This window comes from Anser brachyrhynchus (genome assembly GCF_964034855.1).
Source record: "Anser brachyrhynchus genome assembly, chromosome: 21".
In the NCBI taxonomy this organism is placed as follows: domain Eukaryota; kingdom Metazoa; phylum Chordata; class Aves; order Anseriformes; family Anatidae; genus Anser; species Anser brachyrhynchus.
The window spans coordinates 8,756,724-8,781,599 of record NC_137714.1 but is presented as its reverse complement, the minus strand read 5'-3'; the positions used below and the strand labels follow the sequence as shown (position 1 = coordinate 8,781,599).

General features: G+C 53.6%; 1 protein-coding gene across 18 annotated transcripts in view; it reads left to right on the top strand.

Annotated features, from left to right (window-relative positions):
* The window catches only part of NPHP4 (nephrocystin 4), a 53,765-nt gene extending 31,269 nt beyond the window's left edge, over positions 1-22,496 (top strand). For 5 of the 18 annotated variants that reach the window (XM_080563817.1, XM_080563808.1, XM_080563824.1 and 2 more), the window contains 7 exons: positions 563-706; positions 996-7,175; positions 7,338-7,447; positions 8,326-17,049; positions 18,496-18,661; positions 20,782-21,011; positions 21,834-22,496. In XM_080563817.1, the coding sequence (XP_080419943.1) occupies positions 563-706; positions 996-1,136 (285 nt within the window). In that variant the 3' untranslated portion in view covers positions 1,137-7,175; positions 7,338-7,447; positions 8,326-17,049; ... (1 more) ...; positions 20,782-21,011; positions 21,834-22,496. Of the gene's footprint in view, positions 1-562; positions 707-995; positions 7,176-7,337; positions 7,448-8,325; positions 17,129-18,495; positions 18,868-19,185; positions 19,307-20,781; positions 21,012-21,833 lie in introns of those variants that run through there. The other 13 variants (XM_080563809.1, XM_080563810.1, XM_080563811.1 and 10 more) reach the window with 13 other exon arrangements.
* Positions 22,497-24,876: the final 2,380 nt, after the last annotated feature.

Here is a 24,876-nt window from a genome sequence, read left to right as displayed (position 1 = left end):
CAGTTGCAGCTGCTCCCCTGGCCCTTTGTCACTCAGTCTCATAATTATTTCGGCGCATGTGGTGATGCAAACTGCAACTTGAAGAGGATGCTTTCACTCAGAGCTTGCTCCATTTTTTCCTGATGGAGGTCGAATGTTACATGGAGAAGGGGAGAGGAAGAGAGGACGCAGGGCAGTGTGTCCCCCCGGGGTCCCTGCGTTGGCAGCTCTGTCTGGGTGCTGCTGCAGGTGTCCTTGGAGTGGGTCTGTGCAGGGTCATGCTGGCTGCGGCCCCGCTGTGCCCACCTAGGCTGGGCAGCCCCAGCGCTGTCCTTCCATGAACAAAGCAGCCCGGCCTGGGTGCTGGGTAGCTCCTGTGGGGGCCTGGCAAAGTGGCCCTGGACCCTGCGCCTATGTCCTGCTTTGTTTCATGCTCCAAGAACCAAAACCAGCAAAGGAATTGATTCTTTGCGTTCCGCTCCTGTGAGATCCCGCTTGTATCCTCTGCTGTGGTTAGTGTCGCGTGGTGCTGATGCCTTTGTGTCCTGTTCCTGTGCTCGTGTCCTGTTCTGTGCTCCTACAGGCGTTTGAGATAACGCTCCCCGCGGGCGGCGGGAGGGGCTCCAACAAGCGCATCACCTACACCAATCCCTACCCCACTCGGAGGGTGTACTTCCTGGGCACCAGCCGCCCCGACCTGCTGCAGTTCAAGGAGGATTCCTTCGAGGTACTAAACTGCTGCGTCCCCTCCTGTGAAACCCCCAGACAAAGTCCCCTCCTGTGCCGGGGCAGCTGCAGGGCTCGCCGGTGAAGGAGGCAGAGGAAGGCGCCCTGCGGGAAGAGGCACCCACGGGGTGTATGGCTCTGCAGGAGGGGAGGGGGGCCTGTTTGGGCCACCCCGAGGGCTGGGGCTGGCTGCATGGGTGTGTTTGTGGTTCTGCTGACGTGGTGGGGACAGGCACGTCAAGGAGGCAGTGCTCAGGTTGCCTTCCCTTCTCCCGTGTGCTTTTCCGCAGGTTGCCGGCGGGGAGGTGTACACCATCGGCTTGCGGTTCGCCCCGAGCCAGAGCACAGGTGAGGAGGAGATCCTGATCCACATCAATGACCACGAAGACAAGAACGAGGAGACCTTCTGTGTGAAGGTTGTGTACCAGTGAGACTGGGCAGGGCGCTGCTCCAGCAGCGCAGCAACTTCCATGGCATCTGCCGCGCCACCCCGGCAGCACCGATCTGTCTCATCCGTGCCTCCTCCGGTTCTGAATCCTCCTCGACCACATTGTCTGCAAATAGGCGATGTGCTGGACTCCTCGGTGAGCCCAGCCCTGTGCAGGAACCCACACTCCCTGGTTCTCACCTCACCACTGGTGAGCTGTGAGGTCTCACTTGCCTTATGGTGAGTGCTGGTGGTGGTCCTGGCTGCCCTCCGTCAGCTCAAAATGGGGGGATGAATGTTTTTGCTACTGTGTCACAACTGCAGAAGAATGTCTTTATTTTTGTTAAGCATTATATATTTCAGGTGTTTGATTTTTAACTTAAAGTTTGCATATCTGAGTGCAGAATATTTTTAAAATATTTCTTACTGTGCACTGAACTTTGTACAAATGGAAACAATTTTCTGGAGTTTTAAATACTTTTTACTCATTCTAGATCAATTAAACGTGCTGCACAGACCTGCCACAGTGCTGTCATTTCCTTCTGCTGGAGGTCAGAACCCTTCCAGTCCCTCTCCAGTAGCTGCTGCTGCGAGCACCGGGCTCGCCTTGCATGTGGCGTGCACCGCTGGCTGCACCTCGGCGGGGGGTGCTCGGGGTCCCCTGCCTTCCTCCCGCTGCCCGCACGGTGCCGGTGCCAGCCCCTTCTGCACGCCTGGGTCAGGGCTGAGCCTTCAGCAGCGGGGTGAGGAGAGGGGCTGAGGGGCAGCCGTGGGCTCTCTGCTGCAGCAGCAGCGCTGCACCCAGACATATGAGTCCTGGCAATTATGGGAGAATAACACATGCGCTGGCACATCTTGGGCTGAGGAATGATGGCTCTCTCCCAATATGTTTTAATCTTGTTTGCTAGGTACTTAAAAGCTCCCACTATTCCTCACTAGTTTATACTGCGTTTATTTCTGTTAAGTCATAGTCATTAGTACTCAGAAAACATCTAGCACTACCTAATTTTCTGATCACTCCATTTTCGTTAATGGATTAGAAGGAAATGGCTGAAACGCATCCTGCTGATTGTGAGTCTGGCAGGATTTTAATTTATTGGCCCCTTTTTACAGCACTGACTTGTGTTTGGCCTTGACATATAACTATTGGAAATCCACAGCAAGTTTTACTGAGAAGATTCATTATAGTCACTCTGTGGAAGAAAAAAAGAGGCAAGAACAAAGGCAGATGAGCAAGGGAGACAGGGAGAGGTCTCAGGTGGGGGTGGCTGGGGCCTCCAGGCTGCTGCCCTGTGATCTTCCACCATAAATGTCTTAGTACCTCGCTCTTTTTGCAGAAATAAATTTCCTCAGCCAGATCTGATGTGGTTGTTGAACACTTCAATTAGATCATGCCACTGGGAGCAGAAGGCGCTCGAGCACAAGACCGGAGCGGGACAGGGGCCTGGGCTGTACCACTCGTCTTCCTGCACGTCCACGGAAGACAGCCTGTGAAATCCCAAACAAAAACCACGCAGGATAGCTCACTGGCTTTTGAGTTCAGTTTTGGGTATCTTGTGATGTCTAGCAAAGGATCAGTGATACAGTATTTTGCTATTTACTTCCCTGACAGTTATTTGGGAGGTTTTCAGTATCTGGAACACCTGCCCCATCTGCAAATTCTGGATAAGCATGTGTTTGCTGGAGGGCAGGCTCATGTTGCAGCTTAAATCCCTGTTTGATTAAGGCTTTGCCTGTTGCATTTTCACCAGCTGTTCGTGACCGGCTACCAACATCCTCCCTTCGTGTCCCTCTGCTGTGGCTGCTGGCGGCAGGCAGGGTCCTCACCAGTGACTGCTGACCCGGAGAGATTTATGTGCACGTCGAAGCCGTGTGGCTGTTCCTTACGGGGTATTAGGCTGATGAATCGGTAGCCCCAATTAAGTCGTGTGCTGAGTTACTCTGCCTCCCTAGGACTGATCGGAAATGACAGCTAATATTTTAAAAATTATTACACTGTCTACAGCACAGAGAGGCCCCTAAGTTGGGTTATTAAAGTAGATTAGGTGAATAATTTTCATTACATTTTCATATAATAATATTTCTTAAGGATTATGAATGAGTCGGTGCTTTATCCTTGGCTGCTGCAGACAAGGAAGCTCCATAGGTGTATTAAGCACCGCACGTTTATAGCGGCGAGTAAATTATTTGCTGGTAGGAAGGCGAATGCCGACGCAGGGATTTGAGCTAAACTGGCGGCTCAGCAGTCACACGGTGATGGAATGCGATCGGGCGCCGCGCTCTGCAGCTCTCGCTGGCAGATGCAATTAAGATACGTGGTGCCTGCCCACGGGCAGCGTTAGGGCCAGAGGTGTGGGCAGGGCTGCCTGGCCTTCTGTCTGTCCGTCCGTCTGTTTGCCTGGCTCGTATGCAGCTGGGCACGCCGCATTTCACTGCTTTTGTGCAACCTTCCTTTTAGCCGGGGTGCTAATTATCCCGAGCTGATGGGCAGGTATTAATCCATGAGGGTGTGTTACCAAAGGCCGGGCAGCACGCTGGTAGCGCGCTCTCTGACTTGCAGCGCTGTTTAAGGAGCCCACTTGTCTGCGGAGCAAGAAATCATCCCTCTTTAACGGCAGACGGTACGTCGGGAGCCGCTGCGCAGAGCGGCGTGCCCACAGTGATGAGCCTGGCCCGTGCTGCCTCCCTCCCGTCCGGGCTAGATTAATGCTAATGGCTTTGTTGCAGATGACGAAGCGGTAATGAGATTACTGAATTATTTACACACGCTTCTATCTTTAGCAGCACGGTTTAAAGGTGAGCGGGGGAAGCAGCGGGGCTGGCGTGGTTCCAGCTCTGCCCCACACACCGAGGGTCTGTGCCCCCGGGGGAAGTAACGGGGGTGCATGCGGGGAAGAGGAGGAGCGGGAAGGGAAGGGAAGGGGGTGAGGGGGCGGGCGGTGCCCCCGGGCACGGTGCCCCCCTCGCGGGGTGCTGCGGTGCAGTCGTTGCACCAAGCTGGTATGTGCGGCGATGGTTCCCCTCACTGCGGCTCTGCTTCCTGACAGTAACTGTAAAGACTTCGGGTTGTCTGTAGGTAATTCGGCACTGTCAGAACAGCCCCTTAATAGCGATGAGATGGAAGCCCTCAGATTCATCTCATTTTGTTTCCAGCCCAGATCCAGGACATCTCGCAAAGCTTTGGGGTTTCCTGCTGCCCCACATGTCCAGTGAGGGGATGCAGATGAAAACCAAGCTCCCCTTTCCAGGCCAGAATACATTTCTTATGGCAAGCGAAGTACCATAAATCTTTGTAGGACTTTAATGTACCCTGCTGCTGCCTATCAGTTTGTTCTCACTACATTAGCTTTAATTAAGCAATGTACTTTCTTTGAACTTAAACCTGGGCCGAGCTGCCTGCCGGCTTTCATTTAAGGGCACCAAAGTGGGGGAGTCCCAGGGCTGGTGCCACAGAGACCCTCCTTCGGCCCTGAGGAGGCTGAGAGCCTCGGCCGAGGCTGCAGGAGGAGGAGGAGGAGGAGGAGGAGCTCTCAGCACCCGCTGCGGGCGCCTGTGCTCTCTGGGGCAATGGCAGGGGAGGAACGATTGTGCTGCTTTTGTTCGTGCTTGCTAATGAAGTTGTCCCCGTTAATGACAATAAACTCATATCACCGTGCACTTAACATGCAACTTGTTATTCTCTTCCTATTTCATTCATGTCAGGAAGAAAATTGGATTTCAGTAATGACATAATTAATTCACCCTAAAAATCTCGGCTCGCATCTCATCACTGAGACACGCAGGGAAGAAACAATTGGGAAATACTTCCTTGGTCTTCGCTCCTGTGACCGCTGTGCCCTCTCCAGGGTACGCAGGAGCCCCCTGGGGGACCCGAGCATCGCTGGCTTTGCCTCTCGGCTGCTGGGACCTGGGCAGGCTCAGTCAGGCGAGGGGCATCTCCAGGAACAGACCTCACGCGCCCATGCCTTGGTGCTTGGCACTGCAGCATCTGTTAACGGGGTCCAACGGCACGCCTGGTTCAGCAGGCTGCTGCCATCCCTGCTCCCAGCCCGGGCGTGCGCTGCGTGGCAGCTGCGGTGGGACAGGTGACGGGCGATCACGCTGGTGAATCAACGCGCTAATGGGCTGAGGCCTTGCGAGGCCTCTCCGAGGGGCATGCAGGGAACATATGCTCAGAGAAACCTTGTAAACCGCTGCCTTTTCCTGCTGCTCCTTTGGCGCTTTGTTGCAGCCAGTCCTCCCGCAGCCTCGCAGCGCTGATGTTTCTTGAGGAATGTAAATTGAAGGCTCCGGAGCCGCTCTTTAATTGAGCTAATTTTATAGGGGTCACGCAAAGGTTGCCGAATTGACTAGAGGTGAAAGAAGGAACTCTCTGAATCTCTGCCAGGTACTTAATCCAGCCTTTGAAGGCTTCGCATGTCTCATTTTGATTCTGCTTATGCCCTTGCCTCCCTGTGTGGCTGTGTCCTGGCTGGGTGCTTAGAAGATGCTCTGAAGCATCCAGCACGGGACCGGAAGGCACTGAGCAAACCTTTCCCATAAAATACTGAAATGTCTGGGGAACACGGGGAAGAGCAGCTTCAATGGGAGAAGACAGCTTGCAGGGACAGCCGCTGGTGTGAGGTTTCTTCTTGCTGCGAGGCAGCTTCCAAGGACGAGGGCGGTGGCAGCGGCAGCGCTGCGGTGACGTGCTGGTGATGCATCAACGGCAGCTCGTGGCGGCCCGAACATTTCAAACGTTTCTGTGGTGTAGGAGCGGGTGCTGCCAGAAATCCCGTTCTGATGATTGTATGCAGGCAATGTCACGTTTAAATCTAATTCATTTTTTTTTCATCAGGCACATCCCTTCAAGTGTGGAAAGGCTCTGTTAATTATTTACATTCGGCTCATATTTCTGCCTGTCTGCATTTCTTGTGGCCACCAAGATCTGGAAAAAAGTACCGGAAAGAAGGAACTATCCAAAGTCCAATAAAAGGCAGAATAAAGAGGACAATCCTACACAATGATCCCCTTCCCTCATCTTTTGCAGGCAGCTTGCCAGTCTTGAGAGGGTTTGCTGGAAAACTCATCAAAATTCACTTGCTTCCCTAGACGGGACTTAGCTGCACCTCACTGCTGAGATGCTTGAACTTTACTTATCACCCAGAGCAAATAATCCGTCAGGGACTATCTTTGGAACCCAAAAATGTCGACCTCTGGCACATGAACAAGCAAAATCTCTGCTTGCACCCAGCTGGCTCCTCGTGCTGGTGATGTGCTCGCTCCCCATCCAGCACCGCCGCGGTCCCAGCGGGGCTGGGGGCAGCGCTGGGCCGTGGCTGTGGCTTTGTAGCATCGGGTTTTCCACTGGGCACCTCTCCCTGACCTACGCCACCCATACCATATTAAAAATAAAAACCTCGCTCGTGCCTAGCACTTCTGTGAGCTGTAATTAATCACTGTGTGGACAAGCAGCGAGGCAGTGACCTTGGATTGCCTCTCTCAAGTGCAGTGGAGGAATTTCCCTCCCCGCATCCTCCTGAGTGTGGATGCGCAGCCCATGCTCGATGTGTTTTTGTTCAACGTGCCACGTGTGCAATCTGTGTGTGTGAGCAGGGCTGCAGGAGCCGAGCTTCTCAATGTTCCTGTGATGCTCACTGCAGCTCCCTTCACATCCCAGGCTCCGGGGGAAGCTGCGGCAGCACGGCCACAAGGGCAGTGGTTATCCCTGGGAGAGCTCCAGTTCCCAGCACACCAGCACTGACCGCATTTAAAAGGGGCTGTTTAAAGCAGGTCGGTGGAGCTGCCCCAGCCTGTTGGAGCCTGGGCACCCTGACCCCCTCCAGCTGTGCCGGGCTCGTGCTGCTCAGGTGCAAGCAGGGAACGTTCCAGGTGTTGGCAGGAAAAGCACCGAAGAGCTCTGGCTTTTAAGATAAGGAGCCAGGAGTGGTGTAATTACCTCCCATCAGGTTAGAAAGTAAAAACAGCATTTTCTCTGCCAAGGCAGCTGAATGCATCTGGCCTCTCCAATCAAGCCACCCTAGGAAGCTTCTCGCGGCCCCGGGTGAGTGCGGGCGGCCCCGGGGTGCTGGGGACGTGCTCGTGGGATGTGCTCGGCAGCGGGTCAGGGCTGCTGCTCCTGGAGGCTGCTCGCTCCTAGTCTAGCTCATCTGCGTTTCACCAAGAAACTCTCCCGGCGTCTCCTGGCCCCATTTTCGCCCTTCAGCCTGGCGCAGAGGGTTTTAGTGAAATTGCTGCTGATTGCTCCTGCTCTGGAGTGAGGAGAGAAACAGCTCCGGCGTGCCCTGTGCTTGGCACCACGACTGCTCCTGCAAGGTAAAAGTGTGGTTTGGCTGGGTGAGGGGCTCTGCCATCTCCGATCAATAGGTTTAAATTAAGTTTCAAGCCATCGGGGTGGAAGCTATGAAAGACAAGTAATTGCTCAAAAAAACGTGAGCCAGCTGGAGCCCTCTCCCCACTGGCTTCCAATCCGGGGCACTGAGGCTGCGGCACCAGATCCCCCCACGCAGCTTTCAAGCGTCCAGCACCACTGCTAATTACCTTGTCTAAAAGCTCCTAAGTCATTAAGTGCATCACTTCCAAAAAATCCTTAATTACTGGAGGAGCACACGTAGGGCAGACTGTGTCAGGCAGTCATCCCATAATATTAATTCCCTCGGCGCTACACATCACGCCAAGTCCTAAGATCCTTTGACCATAAGGACACCTAATCGCCCTCTTACTCAGCCCATCTCTGTCCCCTGCTGGGTCACCCTGCAGGCCCTGAGAGGTGCTGAGATGCTTGCCACGCTGGAGCGGGGAAAGGAGAGTGCTGGGCTTGAAACAGCGGGAGCTGCACTCTGGTCTTGGGGGAAAAAAAAAAGGAAAAAGCTGGACATATCATTAAAAAACAAACCTGAGCAGAAACTTCCCATGAGAAAGCTTTTAGCGCCTTCCAAGGAGTGTTACGGGTGACATTTGCATGAAAAAGGGCCCTGCAGGAGGCGAGGGGCCTGTCCACCGCAGCTGTCCTGCAGGAGGAGGCCATGGGCAGAGGCTGAGCGCCGCCCGCAGCGGGGGGCTGCGGAGGGGTCGGGTGGGTGACAGGGGGCGTCCGAGCACCCCTCAGCCTGGAAACAGGCAGCGAGACCCCCGGCTCCAGGGTGGTTCTGCTCCAGCCCAAACTTTTAAAAATGCGTTGTTTTCCCCTTTAGGGGGCTGAAATGGAGACTGCTTGAGAAAACCCTAATTGAACAAAAGATCGCCGTAATATTTGCTGGGAGCTTGCCAGTGTTGTAATAAGACATTACTGGGTATCTTTATTAGTTAAAATGGGTATTTAGATTCTCTGCCAAATTGAAAGATGATAGACTTGTTTGAAAATGGCACTGCAACATCAAGCAAACGTTCTCCAATCTGCTAACGAGCTTTTGCCGTGTGTAGGACAGCCGCTCACATTGCCTGCAGCCACGGGAAGCGTGGGGGCGGCCGGGGGGGTCCCTGGGCTCGTGTGCACCAGGCAGGTGGGGAGGGCACGGGGGAGCCTTCCTCTGCCTGTGCCCTCATCCCCCCCTCTGCTGCCAGCACCCCTCCAACGTGCTGCTCCTGGCAGGAAAACGCATTTGCCAGATTCACGGCCGGGTTCTTGTCGGGCTGCTCGGAGCGGGAGGCAGCGGGGAGAGGCACAAAGCGCCTCGGCACCTGCATCGCTTCGGGTGCTGGTGCTGTTGTGGTGTCACCGGCTGCTGCGCAGCGCGCTTCACGGAGCACTGCAGGTGATGACATCCCGAGACATAATTTCATTATCAATTAATCGATGACACATGGACGGACAGTTACATGATGAATTTATTGCGATACGGTCTCTGCTCTGGGTGCTGAGTACAGCCAGCAGGGCTGCCAAAGCCCCAGGGTGACCAGCATGCTGATGGCACGCCGTGCAGAAACGCCACTTCACCAGCTCCATAAACCCCTACCGATGCCCTGAGAAACCTGGCAGGGCTGGAAGAGGGGTGCAGAGGAGTCTGGGCTGTCCGAGCAGCCCAGTGCGTGCACCCGCAGTCCTTGGCGTCTCTTCCATGGGAGCGATGCTCCTGCCGCAGCAGAGTGGGGCTGGCAGAAGCCGTCCCTGGAAATCAGCAGGTGGGGTGCTGCTGGCATCGATATTTAAGGGAGCAGTGCAAGAACTTTAAGACTTGGAGAGAAATCTGCAAGAACAACTCTCAAAAATCCCTGTGGGACACCGCCGCGGTTGCACAGCCGCAGAGCTCCGGAGCCCAGGAGCCCCTCGAGGAGCGTCCCCGGGGCTGCTGCAGCTGGGGCCCGGCCGGGCCCCTCCACCCGCCCTGCCGAAGGAAAGGTGCCGCTCTGAACAGATTTTCCACATCAGGAATCAGAGAAATTAGCTGTTATAACGTGTTGCCCTGGCATTTCCATCTGGAAGTGTTGTGATTTTCAAGTCTGAAATGAGTTTTTATTTTCAAATGCATTATTCATTTTCTTTAAAAGGTCAAAATCCAAGTGAAACGCTTTAATTCACCTGAGATGAATTTATTCTGTTTTGTCTTTGGCAGGCAGGCAATAAATCAGCTCCCCTGGCACTGGGGGTGCCGGGCAGCTGGGGTGGCCGTGGGGTGCAGCACCCACACACCGCCCGGCCCCCGGCCCTCCTCCCTCTGCTCTGACCTCAGGCGGGCGCAGGGCGCCTTGCCCTGTCCCCCTCCTCTGAGTGCTGGGGAGAGCTGAAGCACGCCAGAAAGCGAGGAAAGCTCCTGGAAGCCTCTGGCTGTTGTTCACAAAGATTATCTCAACACCTCCCTGCGATCCGCGGGACCGCTGGCCTCCAGCCCTGCCGTGCCGCTGCTCCCCCTGAGCCACGCCGGCACCGAGCAGGCGCCGAGCCAGCCGTGCCTCGCAGCGTTGGCAGCCTTCATTGAGAAAACTTCGAATACATCTCCCCTTGTTAGAGAGACTCTTTCTGGAAAACTGTACCAGTTTACTCCAGGGAGTCACTGGGCTTCCTGGCAAAGAAATATTTGCTGGTAGTAATTATACATTAGCTTTAAGACAACCAAATTATTCCTGCAGTGACAGAGCATGATGGACACGGTCAGCGTTGCTTCCAGCTCTAAGTCAGGGTGCTCAGGAAAGGAGCAGGCAAAGGGGGAAACGACATCAGTTGTGGCCCAATTCACTTCCCTGCATGGAGAGCCGCAGCTAAGCTCCTTAAAAGAAAAATGCTTTAATGCAAGCAGGGCCGTGCCAGGATGGTTGCAAACCTGAAGGGAGTTGGGTTTCCCCGCGGGGCACCTGCAGGGCAAAGCGAGCAGAACGTGAGCCCTGCGCTCCCTCCCCGCGAGGTCTGGCCCTCGGGGGAAGGCACCGCCGGGGTCGAGGTGCAGGGAAGGCGCCCTCGCGACAGGGGGGCCCTGGGGCCTCTTCTGCCTGGCTTCTCGAAAGTTTGTCTGCAAGAATCGTTGATTTTCCTGTTTGAGAAGGGGAAAGAAAAAGGTGCTTCCGACAGGACACGGACCTGCAGTCCCTGAGGCCGTGGTAGCCGGGACCAGTTGATCTGTGGTGTCTAAAGCCGGGGGATGTGATTCATGGCTCTCTTTCTCCAGAAGGAATAAGCTAAGGAATATTTATTAGGTCAATTGCGATTCACTCTTGTCACCTAGAAGTTTGTGCCCTCTACTTCTCTAAAGTGAGGTGTAAAATGTTCTTCTGCAGAGAAAAATCCCTTTTTGGTTATTAACATTTAGCTCAAATATGGGGAAGCAGTCCCAACATCTGAATTTGGAAGGCTTATTCCCCATTTCTCCCACACATCTTCCTGAAAGCATAACAGCAACTTGATAAAAAACTGATTTAATGGTTACAAAACCTGGAGATAAAACTACTCTTAATGGATTTCTTCAAGATCAAGGCTGTCAAATACCGGGCTCAAAATCCTTTATACAACAAGAGCAACTATATTAAGTGCACTCAATCAAAACCAGGCTGAAGGTTCTATAAATGAAACAATGGCTGTAGGAAATGCATTTTATTAGCATCTCCAGGAGAAAGGAGGACTGGCAGAAGAGATGGAAAGCCCCAGAACTGCCTGCCGTGGTACTCCAATCCATCCATCCTAGATGAATTGGAGTATGGCTTTTTCCAGACACGTCCTCGCTCCCTGACCAGGTCCTGTTCAGCAGGGGTGTGGGAGGCCTCCCGTTAGCTCCGGTGCGAAGTGTTGTAGCGGTGGCGCCGAGGTGTGGATGTGATCCCCGGGTGGGGACAGCCCTCGCTCCGCTGCCCCGAGCTGTCATCAGCGCAGACACCTCTCAGTCTGCCTGGTTTCGGCATCGTTGTGCGACGTGAGACTTCACGTCTCCCTTTCTGAAGGGTCTGCCCCTGACCCTGTGCACCAGCCGGGGCCGCCCCCGCATTGTGCCGGGCCAGGCGGCGAGGTCCTGGGCTTGCTCCGTGCACGTGGCACACATCTTGGTAGGCAGAACGTAGCGTATAAATGCAGATTAACTTTAATAATTATTCACAGCTGCATCATGAGGAATTGGTAGTATTTACAAGCTGATGGTTGCTTTAAAATCATTTCCCTTCTCTCTGTCCCCCTCTTGACACTTGATGATGAACTGATGCTCTGTGTTCATTTACCTATCACCTTATTGTGCAGAAGTGGGAAGCAGAGTCCCTGTTAGTGAAGGCCAGCGGCATCCAGTATTTACACGGCTTCAGATACCCTTAAACTCTTAAAGCGATCTGTATCAGTGTCATGTAATTAAGCGCACCGCTGCCCGGACTGCTGTCACTGCTGCAGCAGCTCTTGGGTGGACGGTGACAAAGGCTCAGCACAAAGCGGGACCAGAAGATTTGGCCTCTTGGTGAGGATTTTGGTGTGCACATCTGGTACCTGGCCCAACAAAGCACATCCCTTCCTTAATGCTCCGAGCAGATTTGGTAGGGCTGGGTGAGACACACAAATGAGCAAAGCACTAACAATCATCACTTTAAAAATATGATTAATCTTAATTTAGCCTAGCTAATCACAAATCTGGGAGGGTTCCAGGCCAAATTTCAAGGAGCTCAGAACAACACGTTAGGGAATGGGGCTTCGGCTGCTGCGGGCTGCCGGCCACAGAGCACAGGGTGGCACTTCGGCCGCGGGGCGATGTGATGCTGGTGTGCCAGGGACCTGTGTGCTGAGGCTTGGGCAGCAAGGAGCTCGGGGTCCCAGCCCCCTGGCTGGGTTTTATGATAAAGCAACGATGGATGACCCGTAGGGAAGCTCTGATGAATTTCTCAGCTCTGCCACTGGCTTCTCAAATGACCTTAAGCAAATTGCTTGAGCTCTCTGGTTCTAAATGTCCTTCAGTCTGTCTTTTCCACTTACTCTCAAGCACTGAGGAGCGTTGGTGTCTTGCTGTGTGCCTCAGTGCAGGGACTGCTCTCCCGGCCGCTCCGCAGTGCCGGCAGCAGGGCGAGCTGCCCTTGCCCGGTACGTCCACGAGGATTGCCACCAGCTGGTGGGAAGAGAGGATTAGCAATGGGGAGGCAGCAGGAGCTTCCGTCTGTGCTGCCTTGCACCCTTCCCCGGGTGTTATCCCGGAGGGTGCCAGCACTCCCCCAAGGAGCAGGATTGTGCAGCGGGCACGGCGGCAGCAGGGCTCTGTCTGGCATGTATCCGGCTGCACGCCCTGCGGGACTGTCTGAGAACCAGGTTCTGATGGTTTCGTTTTCCTTTGGATCCCAGATTAATACTTCATTTGCACCTTTTCTCTGGCTTATTACCCCTCTTGCTCACTCATTAGATGTTCAATGAAAATGTACAAGTTTATCTTTAATGACTTGTCCTGGGGATGTTATTTTTTCCTCCTGCAATAAGACCTATTTATTAGCGTTTGTAAATATATTCAGCTGGTAGTGGATGCATAAGGAGAGTGGACTCTGCCAGAAGGTATGGCTTATAAAATGTCACACAGATCTTATCTTGGGGGAAAAATACTTCAATAATTAAATTAAATGAAAAGTCCTGGAATAAAAGCCTCGGAGGCTGCGGCCTTCTGTTTATCTCCAAAATACAAATAGAATGGGAAATGGGGAAGGAAGATGCCAGAAGACTATGCCAGGTCTCAGCTATTTTTACTGTGCATTTCCATATGTCATGGAGTATTTTGTACTCTCAGGCTTTTTATTTTCTCTATAAAGCAAGGTGTTTCCCTTCCGTAGAAAGACTAGACCTGCAGTTTTACTGAAAAGCACGGCTCTGTGCAAATAGCCCGAGTGGCTGCTACCAGTATTTGAAGTGCTGCCAGCCAGGAGGAAACCTGCTCTGAAAACATCTCTGCCCACGTTCCCCTGGCCTCGGGACGATGGGCCCTGCCAGGTCGTGGTGCTGTGTCCCCCGGGACGATGTCCCCGTCCCTCGCTGACATGTGAATGGCAGGGTAGGTGCGGGAGGAGCTGGATGTGGGGCAGTTCCCAGCAGAGCAGTGCATTTCTTGCCCCCGCAGCACCATGTGTGCTCCCTGTGGCACGGCACCGCCACCATCCCGCCCAGCGTGGGGGTGCTCAGCTCGCTGTTCTCCGCGTGCCTGCAGAGCCCGACCAGAACCCAGGGCTGCCGGCAGGGCCGGGGGGCATGGGGTACCCCTCCTCACCATCGCTGCGCACCGCCGGGTGCTCCTTCACCGTGCGCGGGCCAAGGCAGGCGCCGTCTCCAGAGGCACCGGGGGCAGCAGCAGCTCCCACGCCTTGCCGCAGCGGTGGGCGGCCGCCTGCTCCGGACGTCACAGCCTTTCTTTTATGGCTGGAAATCTCTTCACATCTCCAGTGAGTCACCTTTTCCCATCTGAAACAATGTCATCCAGGCTTTCTGTAACAGCCATGCCCTACTGTTAAACTTGCTTTGCTGAAGAAAGGCTGTAAAGCAGAATTGATCATAAAAGCAGTCCTCCGCCTTTATTGCTGCTTTATGCTCCCTTTGGGACAGAGGCTAAAATTTACATCTGCTGCTGTGGGATAAGCGGTCCCGAGGATTATTTGCTGCGAGCTCTTCTGCAGGGCGGTGAGGCCAGGCAGAACCCCCCCCAAGGGGCTTTGTGGATGCGGTGGCACCCGCGCCCCCAGTGCTGCGGCATCTGAGTCGAGTCAGAACTCCGATCCTGGCAAACGGGAATTAATTAACCTGGGGAAAGGAGAAACTGAAGGAAAACAATAACACCTTCATCTCATGGGCTGTGGACTGGGGAGGCTCCGGCACTGGTAAAGCCATGCAAGTTGGCAGCACAGGGAGCGTGGAGGAAATGTTTGCCCCAAAAACTGAGGCCTATTTCTTGAGAACAGCTGTTGTCAGTGGTTTTGCTGGCTGGAGGGCCAGTGGCCGGGGCTCTCCACAGGGTGCCGGGCATGGGACCCGTGTGGCTCGGAGGCAGCAGTGGGGTTTGGTTTGACCGGCCCCGGCGGGCGGCCGCGCCGAGCTGTGCCCGCGTGTGCCGTCTGCCCGCTCGCTTCATATTAGCGAACAAATTCAGGAAAATCAAAGGCTCTTCATGGATAATTTGCCTACAGAGAAGAGGGGCTAAATTAATAAAATAAATCATTTGCTGCGACTGGCTCGCCCTGCTCCGCGCAGTGCCTTTCAGTAGCAGGTTTTTAAGCCTAATCGTATCAGATACTCTTTTGGCACCCATTTTCTGAGAAACATCCCACCCCTGCTGGTTCTTAATGCGTCTAATCTCCTGTTGATTATTCCCAGGGTCTCAGCCAAATAAGCACTTCAAATTAAAGCTTTCCCTGCAGCTCGGGCTCGGGTTTCCATGGAGATCAAAGCGGGTGCTGCTTCCTCACCGCTTCCTCCCAGCCGATGGAGGGAACGGTCCCGGGGTGGCCCCGAGGGGCCGGGGTCAGCCCTGGGCTCTGCACCCAGCCCTGCTGCTCCTCGTGTGTGTCCCCCAGGTCACCGCCCGTCCCCGGGGCCACCTCTGCCCTGCTTCCGTCGCGCCGTGCTCAGCCCACGTCCGCGGCCGTGCCGGGAGCTACGTCTGTGCGAGGGAGCTGAGGCCGGCGTGATGAATGCAGCTTGCTCTCCGGTCAGCCTTGGATGGGTTCCCGGGACCTCTCCCTGTTACCGGCGTCTGCACCTTGTGAAAAATTGCGTCTCCTCTCCTGGCTATATGTTTCCTTGTCATTGCCAGCGCCCGTTATTTCAATGTATCACCAAGCACCAGTATATCACTCCCTTTTTATTTCCTTTGTACACATATGTCTGGAACGGGCTTTCAGTTAAGTTATTCCCACAAGTCAGAGCCGATCCGGGCTGGCTCCAAGGGGCTCTGCAAGCAGGAGGGCTTACCTTCGGGGGGGGACTGGCCTGGCACTTCCACTTAGGGAGAATCGGGTTTAGTCACATGTAGTGCCTTTATTTAAGCTATGAATCATCTTCGTAGTCTGAAAATGGGTTTCCTGGGTGTCTGTGCATTGAGCGAGGCCACGTGGCCAATGCCATGCCCCTGGAGCATGGCACACGGCGTCGTGGTGTGGCAGCAGCGGTGCCCTTGTGCGTGCGCGCGCCTGAGCTAGCAAATAGCTGTAAGATCTAAGAGATGATAGTAATTACAGGAACAAAATAGTTATTAATGTACTAATTTACTTGGGAGCCAGGCTTTATGTAATTACACTCCAGAATCAAGATAAGGTTAATGCATTTACCTTCCTGGGTATTTATAGGCATTTTAAATCACTCCCCCCAGGCCGTGAGAAGTACCCGCGCAGGGCCCGGACAGGCAGAGCCCGGGCGGACCCGCGGCGCCTGCTCGCAGCCCCTTGCAAGCACCTGAACGGTGTCACCGAGGATATTTCTCATGGTGTCACATCGGGGGAAGCGGCAAGCTGCAGAAGGTCAAAGCTGCTCTAAAAATACATATATGCGTGCGTGCATTTTTGGGTTCTCTTCATTATTCAACACACATGCTGCTGCTTAAAAGGCAGAAGAGGCTGAGACTGAACACAGGTAACCTTTAAGACCAAGAGAAGGGTTTAATAAGGTTACATTAGGCCTTAAGGACCCCTTGACATGCTGTTGGCTTGGCCTTTTAATAATTTACACGGAAATAAATTTGTAAGTTATTGTTGGAAGCCCAATAGTTCACCCTTCACTTCAGATCTTTGCGGTGGGGAAATCAGATAGAAACAGAAATCTGCCAAAGAGAAACCAATGAAGCCCAGAAAATTTGAAATAATTTCCTTAAAAATCAATGTGGAGATTTATTTCTCTATTTAAATAGGAAGGAAAGACAGTTCTGGGCTATACGTCAGGCCTATTTAACCGAATCGTGTAAAACCATTTTTACAACAAACATAAGTTTGAGTTATGTATGTTATTTTTTCTAACTGTTTGCACATGGCTGAATTTCATTATGACAGAAGTGACTAACTGTGTAAGGTTATGCAAATGAAACACTTAATTAAGTAGGAGCCATCTGAAATAAATTCTAGCTCTGCGAAGTGCCCTCTGTTTTTCCTCTGAGTCTGGATGGCTCCTGAGCACCGGCTCCCGGCTGGGAAATGCTCTTCCCGAGAGGACGGCCCCGTGCTCCCAGTGGTGTTTTTGGAGAGGTGGCATCACCCCTGCCACCAGCCGGAGCATCCCCTGGGCTGTGCCCGCCTGTCCCCGCCGGCGAGGTGCTCTGCTGGGCCGCCCTCCGCTCTCCTTTCTCCAGACCCCATTAATCACCCTCGAAGGCATCTCATACATTATCAGGCCCAGATGTTTCCCACTGTATGCTACAAATGTTAATTATCTCCTAATTACTTATTAGCAGAGGCTGGGCTGGCACAGATCGTGGGCAAAAAACAGCCAAGTGCATTCATTCAGAGCCTTGGACGGCCGTGCGTCAGCCAGCAGCTTCTTCTGGCAGGGAGCTCACTTGGAGTTTCTTGTTAGTTCCCCCCGGCTTCTAAATATTTACTGAGGAATTATGGATGGGATAAAAGCACCTTGATGTGCAGCAGCAGCAGGTGGATGGCTGTAGCTCGTTAACGTGGCTGTTTGCAGCCGGCCGGGCGGCGCAGAGCAGGGCTTATAAAAGCCCAAATTAGCGTCCCCTCCCTGGCAGCTCTGCCAGCAGCCCCTCCTGCTGCAGCCCAGCCGGGCTGTGGGCACCCTGGGCTCTGTGCTCACGGTGAAGGTCAGAGAGGGGCTGTGGTGCCCCCCGGGGTGGAGGCGCCCCGTGGGGACGCGGGGTGCAGCAGCACGGAGCCCCCGCTGCCAGCAGAGACCTGGCTTGTGCCATTAACTCTAAGCTTGACGTGTTTGGGCTGCCGGTGGTGACTGATAGATACTTTTTTGGGGGATTTGTCATTATCTGTGAAGATTAAAACCTGACAGGCTCAAATGATACTAGAAGCTAAGGGTCTTAAGGTTTACTTGGATGGAGCCCGTTTTGTGTGTGGCAAATGGTAAAGTATTTCTTCTTGGCACCGTGGTTTTATTGATCTCTGTGTAATACACAGGGCTTTGTGCATTTAATTCCATCAAGTGAAGAAGATGGATTGGCATGTGGTCACCTTTAGGCTAGCAACACGTTGCTTTATCCAAATAAGCATCAGCTGTGTCGCTGCCTTGCCTGGGCGTTCGCTAACTGCCCTGCCTGTCACCGGCAGGCGAGGGGCCCTGAAAGCAATACAGGGACAGCACAGATATTTGTTTCAGAGCAGCAGGGATTTTTCCCTACTGCAATTAGATATAGAAAGAGAGACGTGCAGCTCTCATTCACAGTATATTACTAATGAGGACTGGCAACTGGGAAGGCACCTTCAGCATGGGGCTGGATGTGCCGGGCCTTGGAGCAGCGCCGCGGGTGCTTGCCCCTCAGTGGGATGCTCCCCTGCAGGTGAGGGCACAGTGTGCAGGGAAATCTGCTGCGGCTCCTGCTGCTCACCCTTGGCACAGGTGCTCCAGCCCCTGTCCTCAGCCTCCTGTGCACAGCAGCACCCTTGCTCTTCTCCTTGCTCCTTCTCCAAGGTTGTGGCTTCCTCAGGGATGAGCACAGCAAACCCTTGGCCTCCCCATCTCCACGCCCGCTCTGCGCAATCCCTTTGTGCCCCCCAATTTTGCCCTTTAGCAGTTGTTGGCAGCCCCGTGCTGACTTGCAGCGGTGCGTGAAGAGCAGCGGGAGGCTGGGAGCAGCAGTGGCCTGCAGGAGAGCTGTCGCCACGCCGGCAGTCGGGGAAAGGAAAGGGAGAAGGACCAGCGCCCGGCTGCCTGCACGTGTGTGCCCTTGTGGGAAAGGAGCGGGCAGCAGGGGGACACGGCCATAGCCGAGCCCTGTAAGTCCCCAGGGTCTGCAAGCAGCAGCGTCACCTGCACTTCTCCGTCCTTGCAGAAGAACTCTGGAATCTTCCTGTGGAAGAACCCTGGAATCTCCCTCCGTTCGCAAGCAAACCGCCCGCAGCCGCAGGAAGATCCGCTGGGAAGGCAGCTTGTCGGCGCTCCAGCTGCGAGAGGCTGGGGCTGATAATCTGCCAGCCTCCGAACATGTTTACAGCCGTGTAAGTCGGGATTAACTCCGTGAGAGGAGATGTGCCGTGATAAAAATCGATGTAAGAAAGTGAAAAGGAACTCAGGCCCGCGTGTCTGCTGGCAGGAACTCGGGAGCGAGGGGACCCAGGCTGTGTTAACGCCGGCAGCGGGTCTGGATCCCGCGAGCACTCCGCAGCATTAACTCCAAACACATGCAGAAGTGTCGCAGGTTTGGGTAATCTTGTCCAGAGGTTTTCTGTTGGTTTGCTTGATAATTTCACAAATAACCATTTTCCATGAAATATTGGTTCTCATTCAGCATGAAAAGACTGTTTTACTTCAGTCTGTAGAGGAGAATGATGAAATCCATTACATCCGATACTCTAAAAACATCTACAGCACAGCTTCTGTGAGATCATATTTTTTTCGTCGAGACTGATAACTTGGGGGCTTCAGGCTTTTGTAGAATATTTAATCTTCTAAAGTGCCACATAATTTAGATAAAAAGAGGCTTTGTAAATTTCTGCTTTTTTTTTTTTTTTTTTCCCTTTAGTGCTTTTAAGCTCCGGCTTCAGTGAGCAGCTGCTGAATCGGTCACGGTGCGGGGAGGTAGGGGCTGAGCCCCCCCAGCCGGGGTCTGGGTGTGTGTGCTGGAATGCCTCTCCTGGAGCAGGGTGAGGAGCTCTCCAAAGTGCCCCAGCTCTGACCCAAAATGCAGAATGGGGAAAAAAATCAGGAGAAGAGACCCTCGGAGTGGTCGTTCCACAGGCAGGTTTGGAGCCTGTGGCTGGATTTCAGACAGGGTCCCCTGGGGGGAAAACATGGCATTTGGGAATTCCCCGAATACCGGTGCTTGGTCCATCACTGCTTTGCTTTATCTTCTGCTCTAAACAGCTGAGGGTGATGTGCACAATGGTGCCTGCCTTTGCTTCTCCAGAGCAATTAATGGGTAGCTGGCAATTGCAGACTCATTTCACTTCTGATGCTTGTTTTTGAGTCATCTTGTGAAGAGAAGATACCAATTCTAATTGCTCATGGTAATTGTGATGATGCCTGTCCCAGTAGCACTGACCTAATTTTCATCCAGGCCGGGATGCCAAGAAGGTATTTTTCTCGTGTGCTTACGAGACAATGTTCTGAAATAACACTGCTGTGAGGATGGCTCCCTCCCTTCCCCTGCATGCTCCCGCATCAGGCGGCTGCAGAGGGATTCAAAGCCTCCAGCTGGATGGATGAAAACCAAACCAACCCCAAAACAACAGCAAAAGAGGAAATGGAAGGCTTAGGAAGGGAGCTGGGAGAGTTAATTGGGGTGGGGACTATTTTTGCTTAGCTGTTAATTTAAATGTGGCTTCGCACAGATGGGAGTGGAGCAACCAAGCTGCCATGAAGCTCCCTTTGAAGCTCACTTAGCATTTTTGTGTGCTAAGAAAAATATAATCCTGCTGGCAGTTGATGGAATATTTGTTAAATATATTACTCTTTTCCTGATGTGCAGAATTCAGCATTCTTCCTCTTTTCTCCCCCTTCTCCCCTTTACAACGTTGCCTCATTTTCTTTACCCTCTGGAGGTCCTTGTGTTTAATTGCTCTGACGAATGCTGCCGTGTGCTGTGCCTGCATGGGGCACTGCACCAGCACCGCGAGGCTGCTCAGCACCCTGCCCGGGCTGCCCCGAGGCTCAAAGCCCAGGCACCGCAGCTTGAAGCACTTCCACTCCCGCTGTGCAGGTTGGAGCAGTGCGGCTGCTGCTGAGCCCCCTCTCCGTGTGGGTACCCCCAGTGCTCCCAGTACACCCCGAGGAGCCCCAGCGAGGGAGCCTGGGCGATTCCTGCTGCGGCCGCCTGCCAGACACCGGGCGCGTGTGCCAGCACTGACATGTGGAAAGAAACCACTGCTGACCTACTTTATTTCTAACAAAATTGGTCTGGAAGCCTAAATATTCTCCCTGGAGTCTGTGAAATTAGATCTTCCTCGTTATTTTGGGTTCCAAGCTAAACCCCCCCCCCCCCCCCCCCAACACACACAAGCTCCCGTTTCACTGTAGGGCTGACCCTGCGTGGACTGTGGAGAACTCATTTGCAAAACAAGCACCATTCAGGGAGCAAAGCAGGCAGCTCTTTTAATTTACTTTTCTTGCTATTCCACAGGATTCCCAAGAGTGAAATTGGAAGGGCTTAAATTGTGGAAATGGCTTGTTTGGTGAAGTTACAGCCCTAAATTGAAGCCATCTGTGATGCCGTGCAGTTTCTGCCATCCAGTACATTCCCAAGCTGTCCGCTGTGCTAAATCATCTCCTCATGCAGACGTGCTCGTATCACTGCTCTCCCTGTCCGTAGCTGGTGTTAAACAGGGAAAGGGCAGTGCGGCAGCGGGGATGGTAAGTGTGAGAAGGTTGGGGGTGTCTTGTATCCTGGGCTTGAAGGTGGCTGGTTTGGTTGAAATGGTGCAAATATTAAAAGGGGGAGGGGAGCAGCACTTCTATGGAAGTTCAGAGGCTTTTATCAAGTGGCAGTGTTGACTGAGAGCTTGGGTGGTGACTTTGAAAAGCAAAAAACTTCCATTGCCTTTCAAGCTGTGCTTTGTACCAAGCTCACTGCTGGTAGTGGAGCCCTTCCCACCCATGAAAACACACCGGTTGGAAACCCCAAGCCAAAACAATCTTCTGGGAAAGTTTTGAAATAGATTAATCAAAGGGTAATTTTCTGTTTATGAAGCAATTGCTGAGTTTGCAAGCAGGCCTCTATTCCAGGTGGTAGGAAAGTGTCGGCTGCGTGGCGGTGGCTCTGGCCCTCCCTGCCACAGGACAGCAGCGGGCACATCGCGGGGGGCTCGGGGCAGGAGCTGAGGCAGCTGGAGGGGGCTTTGGTTCTGCAGATGTTGTAGAAACTAAGGGAAGAAAACTTGATCCTGTAAAAACTTAAATGTAGGCTGTACATTAGCAGTAGTTATAGTTCAGGGACTTCTACATCAAACAGCGCCTTTACAAATTGCTTTGCTACTCCTACAGAAAAGTTTTTCCTTTCCCTTTTATGTGCTCATAGAAAGGGAATTTACCAGCTGTTGGCAACCCACATCAGATCATCATTTTAAGCGAGTTATTCAGGATATCATTAGAGATCCTCAACATACAGACAAGAGGAAAAAAATAGCTTTAAGACATTGTCTTGAAAGGATGCTAACGCAGGTGCGCTTATCTCAGGTCACTTTGGGAAAACACGAGGTGGCTCAGTGGCGGCACCCAGCCGGTTCCTGCTGCTGCCCCAAAGCCATCGTCTGAGTGGAGGAATGCAAGGAGAAACAGAGACAGCTCTCAGCGTGCACGGCTCCCTAAAAAGGGTTGGAAATGCTGAAAACCCACAGCCTGCCCTGTTTCCATGGCAACAGGAGGATGCATCCAAAAGGACAAAGTTTGAAACACTCCCACAGATGAGCTGGGATTTTGTTTTTGTAACTCAATTATATATTATTATATCTTGTGGCTATAATTTTAATAGATTTCTAAACTTCTTACAAACATTTTGCAGGTTTATTTTTACCTCTCTCTAGTGAAAAAAAAAAAACAAATTAGAGGAAGTCAAAAAAAAAAAGTGAAAAGTTGGGAGTCAAATGTCAGTACAGCTTTGATCTCCTCCTCACGCAGCTCCGGTTGTATCTGTTTAGAAGCGCCAGATTTGCATATTCATGTCCCTTAATTTGCTCTTTGGATGCGGAAATCTAATAATTAGTGAAGAAAATGTTCCTGTGTGGAGGGAAATCCTGGTTATGCAACAGATGCATTAAGAAAAATAATCAGACATAAGTGTCCATCCCCGAGAAAAGGCTGTCTGTAATTAAAAGCTTAGCAAAGACAAAAAACTCGCTTCTGTGCATATCTGGGGTCCTCACGGAGGGGGTGGCGGGGACGGTGCCCCCGGTGTCTGCCCCCTTCCCAGGGCCGGGAGCGGCCGTGGGGCAGGTGATGGACGGCTGGATGTGCAGCCGCTGTGAACAGCTAAGCTGTCAAGTGATAAATCCCTTATGTTCACCCTTAATTAAATTTCTTTTAGAAGCACAATAGCTCGCTTTTATGTCTGCCATTTATCAACAATTAAAGTTATTGGCATTGCTGTTGGCAGCGCGATCGATGGCGAGGCAGCAGCGAGGCTCACGGTGCAGCCGTGGCGGGGGTGAGAGGCCGGCACCCCCGTCCCCCTCTCCCTCACCCCCAGGGACCCGTGTGTGTGCCAGCACCCCGTGCTCAGCCACCGCCAGAAATGCTGGAGCTGCAGCTGGGGATCCCGAGCGGCAGTGTGATGGCCCAGGATCGCTGCCCGACGCCTTGCCGTAGCCCGGGGGAGCGCTCTGCTTGGGGAGCCCCCGGCTGCAGCCCAGCGGCGTTGACCCGCTCGCTTCTTGGCTTGCAGCAGAGTCTGCAACTCTGAAAAGTGTAGGTGAGAGTGTGCTCAACTTGAAAACACGTGGCTGGTTTTCCCTTTCAGTGTCTGGGGTGTTCTTCCTATTTGGTGTGTCAAGAGCTGTAATTACGTGTATTGTTGTCAGCAGCAAATAAAGATTACGTTGTCAAAACGATAAAGACTGGCGGTTTAAGACTGCTGCCTGGAGGTGAGAGCCGTGGGGTGGGAGAGCTGCTCCTCCCTGCTGGGCGAGCCAACGATGCCCGTGCGCGGCACCAGGCTGCTGCTAAACCCCCAAAATCGGAGGAGCTGCTCACACTTACAGCCTATTTCTTGCTTTTCTCCTGCAGTCCTCTGCCTCTTCCCCCCCAGTCCTTAGAATAAGCCCCACAAAAGCTTCAACAAGCAACTTTCACCCAGTTGATTTCAAAGGTTTTCTCCGTGTTTTTCTCTGGGAATGCCAGCCTGCCTTTTCAGGACTGACGATTAAAATCCCCTTGAAGTGGCTTTGAGAAGGAAAAGACAGCAAGCAGCTGTGGAGAGGGGCAGGCAGGCTGGCTGCAGCAGGTGCGGGAGGAAGAAGAGGAGGAAGAAGGATGGCAGAGGCCTGCGTGACCCTGAGCAGCACCCCAGCCCAGCAAGGCAGCTCGGGACGGAGCCCCCCAAACAGGGGGTGCTGGGTGCTGGCCGTGCCAAGACCATGGCTAATTAAGAAGGCGAACGTGCGGAGGAAAGCTGTGCCCTTTGTTTGGCTGGAGCCGCAGTATGAAAGTAATGCCATCAGCTCCACGGCGTGTGGCAGGGACGTGTTTGGGAGCAGTCGGTACAAACACGTCTTGCTGGTGACGCGCAGCGGCTGCCAGCCGCCCGGTGCCGTGCCGCGCGGGGGCTTTGCGGCGCAGCAGCCAGCCGAGGAGGAAATTAAAGCTGCGTTCCTGCTATCAGTCAGCGGCGGGCTGGGAGCCGGCTCGGCCTGCCAAGCTAATGCGCTTGGCCTTTTTTTCCTCCTTCTCGCATTGATTTTCAGTCTTGTGAACAAAGGCATCATTTATGTCCTTTGGTCCCACACGCGGCCACCCCGCCGCTGTCCGCGGAGCCCAGCGCTGGCTGCTGGCCCGCCTCGCGTGGCGCCGGCACCGGCATCGCACCGGCTCCGGCACCCACGGGAGTGCAGCAAGGCTCGGGGCCGCTCGCCACGGCTGGGGAGCTGCAGAGGCTTTTAAAAGCGTGGTAATAAACAGTGCAATCCTGCGTCAGGAACTGGAACACGGCAGGCAGCCTTTTTCCCAGCCTTCAGAAGTAAAATGTTAAAATATGCAATTGGAGGAGAAAAACGGTAACGAGCACGGTGGCCACCTGTGAGCGGCAGCAGAGGAGCAGCAAGAGGTCGGGACAGGCAAGAGGCGGCCGCTGCCCCCAGGAGCCCCCTCTGGCAGCCCCGCTGCCCCCAGGAGCCCCCTCTGGCAGCCCCGGTGCCCCCAGGAGCCCCCTCTGGCAGCCCCGGTGCCCCCAGGAGCCCCCTCTGGCAGCCCCGGTGCCGCCGTGCTCGCTGGTTAGCCCCGGGTCTGCAGCCCTCACAGCTCAGTTGGCACCTTCTCCTGTCTCTGCCCAGAAGGACCAAGAAAAGAAATCCTCACTTCCCAAACATTCCTGTTGTTACTGGGATTGCCACAGAAGGAGAAAGCATCTCCTTTTGTTTTTGCTGAGATGTCACACCGGGAGAACACAGCGCAGCTCCGAGCCACGAGCTCCCCGCGGCGAGCGAGGGCTCTCTGGCGGGGCAGCCCAAGCCCTGCAGCCAACAGCTAAACAACATCTAAACAACATCTAAACGGTGCTGAGGGGATG